General features: G+C 36.1%; 1 protein-coding gene across 1 annotated transcript; it reads left to right on the top strand.

The window, feature by feature from the left end:
* The first annotated feature begins 311 nt into the window (after positions 1-311).
* On the top strand, positions 312-4208 carry LOC122724824 (squalene monooxygenase SE1-like). The gene is made up of 5 exons (XM_043960698.1): positions 312-779; positions 873-984; positions 1078-1252; positions 1345-1513; positions 4083-4208. Exons 1-5 carry the CDS (start codon positions 549-551, stop codon positions 4206-4208), a joined length of 813 nt encoding a protein of 270 aa, XP_043816633.1. The 5' UTR covers positions 312-548.
* The last annotated feature ends 3545 nt before the right edge of the window (positions 4209-7753 follow it).

Genomic DNA, 7753 nt, shown 5'->3' with positions numbered 1-7753 from the left:
AATAACTTATTTTTTAATAAGGAAAGGACATCTTATATATTATGATAATTTGTAGCTACTTGTAACTGTTTTTATTTTTGAGTTTGTGATTGGCTTTGGGTTATGTTTGACTAGTAATTTATCCTGACAAGAAATCCTTAACCTGTGCTAGTGTTAAAACCCACTTGAGCAGTAGTATCACGTGAGGACTTTTGGTATGTGGTTCCAATTCTACTACATTACCAGTCAAATAATTGCATTGGACAACTGCTGCAATTCAAGACCTATTTGGTCAAATACAAGACTCCAAACTCCAAATATGGACAGCTTAATAAAAACAACAAATGAAATCCATTTTGTGGTCTTTTAGACTGATTTCATTTTGAAGATCTTGACAACATTTTTCATTCTTATGCATCTGTCCAAATCTCATTGTATTTGATTTAGTAGAACCATTTCATCAATTTAGTCCTACATTTGGAAAACTATATAAAGGAACCAGAAAATCATTTTTCTACACGACTTCAAAATTCACCATCACTTGTACAATTCTTATATTGCTTCTGGAAATGGAATCTGAATACTTAATGGGAAGAATCATGGCTTCTTTGTTGGGGTTTGTGTTGTTGTATAGAATAACAGCAAAGAAGAAAGCCACAACATCAAGAGGAGTTGCAAGATATGAAAAATTAGAGAGCTCTGAAAATGGAATAGACCAGGCAGAGAAAGACAATAAACCAGATGTAATTATTGTTGGAGCTGGGGTTGCAGGTTCTGCTCTTGCTTATACTCTTGGCAAGGTAACTCTCTCTGTCTATTACTTCTTGTGTGCTTGCTTTTTAATCTATCAGAAATATGTGATTTACGTCCTTGTTTCCTTCTCTCCAATGCAGGATGGAAGGAACGTACATGTGATTGAAAGAGACTTGACTGAGCCTGACAGAATTGTTGGAGAACTTCTCCAACCTGGTGGCTACCTCAAACTAATTGAGTTGGGACTTCAAGGTAACCAGAATAGGAAGTTCCAAAATTTTTATTACTGCAAACCAATGTTGTCACTTCTCATTCTTAGACTATATACATTTTGAGTGGCTGCAGATTGCGTAGAAGACATCGATGCCCAACAAGTATTTGGATATGCTCTTTACAAGGGAGGAAGAAGTACTAAACTTTCCTATCCCTTGCAAAGCTTTGATTCTAACGTGTCTGGCAGAAGCTTTCACAATGGACGTTTCATCCAAAGGATGCGAGAAAAAGCTGCTAGTCTAACCAAGTAATCATCGTTTCCTTTCCAATTCCATTAATGAAACCTTTTTCATTAAACGTGTAAGTTCATAACTTAATTTCTCTAATTTCTCTTTACAGTGTAAGATTGGAACAAGGAACAGTAACATCCTTGCTTGAAGCAAATGGAACAATCAAGGGTGTCCAATACAAAACAAAAACTGGTCAAGAACTTGCTGCATCTGCTCCACTAACAATAGTTTGTGATGGTTGTTTTTCAAACTTGCGACGCTCTCTTTCCAATGCCAAGGTCAAGATCGGGTTTCGAATTTACATCATAAATATAAAATACATTTAAAATTTAGGAGAGAGTTTTTCGTCCTTTTAATGGGTCTACGTAGCTCTAATAAGTCAAATCAATAATTTAAAAAAAAACAAAGTAGCTCTAATAAGTCATAGATTTGAAGTAATGCAAAAAAAAAAAAAAATACAAAATAGCTCTAATAAGTCATAGATTTGAAATAATCCAAAAAGGTGGTGAATCAATACCTTAGCACTAGAAAACGATAGGATGATTTCACCAACTAACTTTGGCAAAAATGAGATATTCTGCAGCTACCACCATTTTTCTTGGAATTAAAAGGTGGATTTTCCTCTTCTTTATTGGTGAAGAAGCATGGATATCCCCGATTTCAATGGAATTTTCCAAAATTAATGCATAAAGAAAATCATTAGAGCATAATATCACAATATCTTATCTCTCATTTTATTATGAAATTGACTTTTAATAGTATTTATTGTAGAAAAAAAAATCTTTAATATAATATTTATTATAAATTTTATTTTTTAAATTAAATTATCTAACCCATTAATTATAGAAACAATATTTTATTTCATTTTTCTAAATTTAAATAATCTAATATATTATCTATAAAAAATAATACTTATTTATATTTAAGTATTTTTAAATTTAAATTATCTAACCTATTACCCATTAAATTTATATTTTTAAAATTAAATTATTTTTAAATTTAAATGGTCCATGAAACTTATTAATTAATAAAAAAATTAATCGTAAAACACTTTTATTTATAAAATTTTAAAATTTATTTCTCTTAATTTAGATAGTTTAACAAATAATTTTAATTTTATAAATATATTAGAAACTAATTAAGAGAGATAATTACTTTTTAATAACAACAATAGCATATCAAATTAAATTAGGCAATGAATGAATAATTTTTTTAAAAAAATTAATGCATTGGAGTTGAAATTTTAAAAATAAAAAATAAATTTTTTGAATTGGAAAAATAGAAAATGGGAGGGACAAAAAAAAAATAATTAAAATTAAATGAACTAAATAATATTGAAAACGGATAAGGATTTATTTGATAGAAAGATTAAAAAATTTAATTTTATAAAGTAGAAAATATTTTAATCGAGTAATTTTGGAATAAGGATTAATTAATAAAGTTTTTTAAATAGATAGGGATCTAATAATAATTTTTTTTCTATATGTAAAACTATCTAAATACCCCCTAAATGATTTGTAATTTTTCAGAGAGCCTATGGTGCCCCTTGACCCACCGTAGCTTCGTCCCTGTCGAAACCTAACTGATCAACCATTTCTGGTACCTAAATCAGACGAAAACTTTAAACTAGAAGGGCGATTATGTTCCCCTCGTGTGAACTGGAACCACAATCGGATGAAAACTAACCGATTCAAACCGACTATTCAGTTTCAGTTTGATTTTTTATTTTTAAAATAAATCATTTTAAAAATTGTATCACTTAAAATTAATGCATAAACAAGTTAAATTATCAAATAAGTGCAAATTTATTGTTAATATGTAAAAAAAATATTATTTTCATTTAAATGTAATTTTATTTTATTTTTATATTATATATATTATTTTATTTTTTATATCATGTAAATGGATTCATTTTATAATTTGCTTATTTAATAAAATATATATTCAATAATATTTAAGACTTATATTTATTTTTTTATATTCTATTTACATTTTTTACAATAAAAAATCACAACCGTGACCGTTTTAAAACCGGACTGAAATTTGACTAAAATCCTTAAGAAATTGAAACCGTCTTGAAACGTTTTAAATAAGGCTGGCTCCGATTCGGTTCAAGAAATAAATTGAAATGCTGGTTCCAAACCGAAACCGGTCCATGGCCATGTCTAAGTTGAGAGAAAAGGTTTTGCTTCATCATCCAAAAGCACTGGTCACCCATGAGACAACCCAACGCATTAAGCATCATCCAGTTTATCAATGTCCTTTATCTGATATGTCTTATTATCCTGGAGACTAAAGAAGCGACGAGTATCCACGTGATGTCCTTGATTTGATTGCCTGAGCCATGGTGTCTGAGACACATGCGATTTTGCAATAGAACACCAAGAAAATGTAAAATTTGGAGAATCACACAATTTGAGAATGAAAATCCTTACCCTTTCATTGACAGAAAAGTGACAATATATATTTAGGAAAATCTAAGAATGTAAAACATCCTATGTAGACTGAGAGGCTGATCTCCTATAACCTCTTAAGCCGATCTCCTGAAAGCAAGTGAACACGGGAGCCGAGCTCCGACCTCCTGTAACTCTGCAGCAGATCTAGCCGAGCTCCGACCTCCTGTAACTTGCAACAGGTCTTGCCGAGTTCCGACCTCCTATAACTTTGCAGCAGATCTCCAACCTCCCGTATCTTAGAGGCCGATCTCCTTTAACGAGTGTGAGCACTCCTTCCAAGTGTGAACACTATAGTCGGACTGCCGACCTCTTGCAACTCTCTCAAACCAAACTCACGAGAATGTGAATATTGCTCTGTGCAGAGTGTAAACTCTCTTTTTGAAAAAATTAGCGGCGAGGAGACTTGTTTTCGCTTTTCATTCTTATTTATACTGAATCAAATCAACCATTAAAAACTGAAAATGAAATTTACTCCGAGCTTGAAGCCACATCGCGCAAGACTCGGGTTATAGAATAAGTGGATAACTGACTCTTAACAAATTAAAACATGCAGAGCACGTGGGTACGTGCTTTATTAATAAAATAGAAAAATAGTGCACGTGAGTATGTGCTTAACAGAAAAATGGCACAAACGAGCTTACTTTCTTCATTTCTCCCCCGTAAGCTTATTCTTCACATCTCTAATCCCGATCATCATGCTCAACTCGTCGATCTTGTCCCGAGACAATGGCTTTGTCAGAATGTCAGCCAGTTGTGCTTCAGTCTTGACATATTCAACTTCGAATTCTCCTCTTTGAACACATTCCCGAATAAAATGAAACTTAATGTCTATATGCTTACTTCTGTTACGATAAACAAGATTCTTTGTGAGCGCGATTGCAGATTTGTTGTCAACTCTTAACACAAACTTGTTTGTCTTCCAACCGATCAGCTCATGTAACAGCCTACTAATCCACGTTCCTTGACAAGTCCTTGTTGCTGTAGCAAAATACTCGGCTTCACATGAAGATAAGGCTACGACTTTCTGCTTCTGTGAAATCCAGGTGACAGGACTTTGGCTGAGAAAATAGATTATCCCTATCGTACTTTTTTGATCATCTACGTCTCCGGCTAAGTCACTATCGCTATAGCCTACCAGCTTGAACTCCTTCTCTTCAACTTTGTTGTAATTGCAGCCATGATGCAAAGTGCCTTTCACATAGCGTAATATTTTTTTTATGGCCGCTAGATGTTTCGTTGTTGGAGCTTCCATAATGCGACTTACCATCCCAACTAAATATGCAAGATCGGGACGAGTGTTCACCAAGTACCTTAGACTTTCGATTGCACTCTTGTATAGTGTTGCATCTACTGGAGGACTTCCGTCTGATTTGCTCAGCTTTACTCGTGTATCCATTGGAACCCAACATGGCTTACACTCAGCCATGCCAAGCTTCTCGAATATCTTCTCTGCATACCCTGCCTGGTTAAGGGTGATACTACACGGCCTTTGCTTGACTTCTATTCCCAGATAGTAGCTTAGCTTTCCAAGATCACTCATCTCGAAGTTCTCTCTCATCTTGGCTTTGAAATCCTCCACTGCTCTCAGCTTTGAACCCATGATTATCAAATCATCTACGAATACTCCCACAATCTGCACTTCATCTCCTTTGTGTTTCTTGTAGACTGAATGTTCGATCACACATCTTTGAAGCCCTAGTTCACGTAGACATTTGTTTAGCTTTATATTCCATGCACGAGGCGCCTGCTTAAGACCATACAGGGCCTTCCATAGCTTCAGAACCTTTTTTTCTTTCCCTTGTTCAACAAATCCCTTTGGTTGTGTCACATAAACCTCTTCTTCTATCTCACCATTCAAGAACGCGGATTTGACATCCATATGATGCACTATCCAGCCTTCTTGAGCAGCTACAACAAGAAATACTCTTACAGTCTCCAGCCTAGCTACGGGAGCAAAGACTTCTTCAAAGTCTATGCCTTGTTTCTGTACATACCCCTTTGCAACAAGTCTGACTTTATATTTAATGATCTCCCCTTCTGGATTCTTCTTTAGTTTGAAGATCCACTTCAAACCAATAGCTCTCTAGTCCTTTAGGAGTTATGCTAGTTCCCATGTTCCGTTTCTCCAGATAGCCTCCATTTCTTCTATCATTGCTTGTCACCAATGTTCACTACAGGCAGCTTCATGGTAAGATGATGGTTCTTCAATTGACATGAGGTAAAGACCGTAGTCTTGGTCGACCTCCACTGTGTTGTTATAAATTTCTTCAAGAGTCCTAAACCTCCTTGGTCCCTCCGAGCTGCTTTCTCCTGTCTCTGAATGTTCTGGACCTGACCCGGCTATAGGTGATAAGGAAGCTGGTGTTAGTTCCTGACTTTGGAGGTTTTTGTCTTCTTATATTTGTGCTTCCTTGTATGTGATGACAAGTGGTCCTTCTATTATGGAGTTTGATGTTGTCTGGCCTTACCATTTCCACTTCTCTTCTTCCTGAAACACAACATCCCAACTTACCACAATTCGATTAGAATTTGGATTCAATAACCGGTATGTTTTGGACCCTGGTTCATATCCCAATAAAACCAGCTTCATGCTTCTGTCATCCAATTTTATCAAGTGAGGAGCTGTGTTTTTGGCATATGCAATGCAACAAAAAATACGCATATGATGAACACTTGGGAGTCTTCCATGCCACGCTTGATACGGAGTCATGCCTTGGACACTTCTTGTAGGTGATCTGTTCAATATGTATACTGCAGTACGTGCAGCTTCTCCCCAGTATGTAACTCGCATCCCGGAGCTATTTAATAGACACCTCATCATCTCCACTACGGTTTGGTTTCTTCGCTCTACTACACCGTTTTGCTGTGGGGAGTAAGGTGCAGTGAGTTGGCGTTTGATGCCATATAACTTGCAGTACTCTCCGAACTCATTCGATGCAAACTCACCTCCTATGTCTGTTCTAAACATTTTGAGCTTACATTCAGACTGGACTTCGATCTGAGCTTTCACTTTCTTGAAAGCATTAAAAACTTCATCTTTGCTTCTAAGCATTTCAATCCACATATAACGACTGTAATCATCCATAAGCAAAAGGAAATACCTATTTTCGCCGCATGTGGTAGGTGATATCGGCCCACACAGATCACCATGCATGAGTTCTACAGGTTCAGTTGCTTGATACTCTCCTGCTTTTGGGAAACTTGTGCGATGCTGCTTGCTGATCACATAGGGTTCACAAACGTACTTCACTGTTTCTATCTCCGGTAATCCTTTCACCACGCTTTCTTGTGCAAGCTTGCGTAAAGCTTGATAGTTAAGATGCCCATAGCGTGCATGCCATAGGCACGACTTTCCTGACAACCTTGTCAAGTGGCACTTCGGTTTAGCTTGTATCATCCTCATCATATACAGACGATTTTCAGTTCTCTGCACCTTGGCTATCAACTTGTCCTTTGTGTCATATACTCTGAGAATTCCTCTATTCACCACCACTTTTGCTCCTAATTCGTCGAGCTGACCAAGGCTTATAATATTGGATTTTAATCGAGGAATGTAGTATACATTTGTTAGTTTAAAATAATCTCCATTCTTGCACTGAAATACTAAAGTACCTCGGCCTTCTACCTTGACGACAGAACCATCACCGAACTTGACATTCCCTTTGACTGTTTCATCGAGATCGGTTAAGGCCTACTTGTTGCTTGTCATATGATTGCTTGCCCCCATATCATAGTACCACATGGTTCCTTTCGTTTCTACTCCTTCAAAGTCATGCATCTGTTCTTCATTCAGCATTAGCTACTCTTCCTTCTCTTCACCGATGTGAATCATCTCACTGGTTTCTAGCATCAACAACGTCGACTTCTCTTCGAATTGTTCCACTAAATGTGCCTCATTATGTTTCTTCCTTTCAGCTTTACAATCATATTGAAAATGGCCATATTCGTTGTAATTGTAACACCTGACCTTTTTAATGTCGAACTTCTGATGGTGTTGTCCTTCATCATCCTAACCTCGGCCTGTTCCAGAAGGGCCACAACCCCTGCCGCGACCTCCTCCTC

Source organism: Manihot esculenta, chromosome 10 (assembly GCF_001659605.2).
Source record: "Manihot esculenta cultivar AM560-2 chromosome 10, M.esculenta_v8, whole genome shotgun sequence".
NCBI classification, from domain to species: domain Eukaryota; kingdom Viridiplantae; phylum Streptophyta; class Magnoliopsida; order Malpighiales; family Euphorbiaceae; genus Manihot; species Manihot esculenta.
This window is presented reverse-complemented; position numbering and strand designations above follow the sequence as displayed.

Excerpts from the sequence above, each read along its gene's own strand:
- LOC122724824 (XM_043960698.1), top strand. The coding sequence starts at position 549 with ATGGAATCTGAATACTTAATGGGAAGAATCATGGCTTCTTTGTTGGGG. Across the intron at positions 985-1,077 it reads AATTGAGTTGGGACTTCAAG|ATTGCGTAGAAGACATCGAT; the intron begins GTAACCAGAATA and ends GAGTGGCTGCAG. Across the intron at positions 1,514-4,082 it reads GCTCTCTTTCCAATGCCAAG|CGGCGAGGAGACTTGTTTTC; the intron begins GTCAAGATCGGG and ends TGAAAAAATTAG.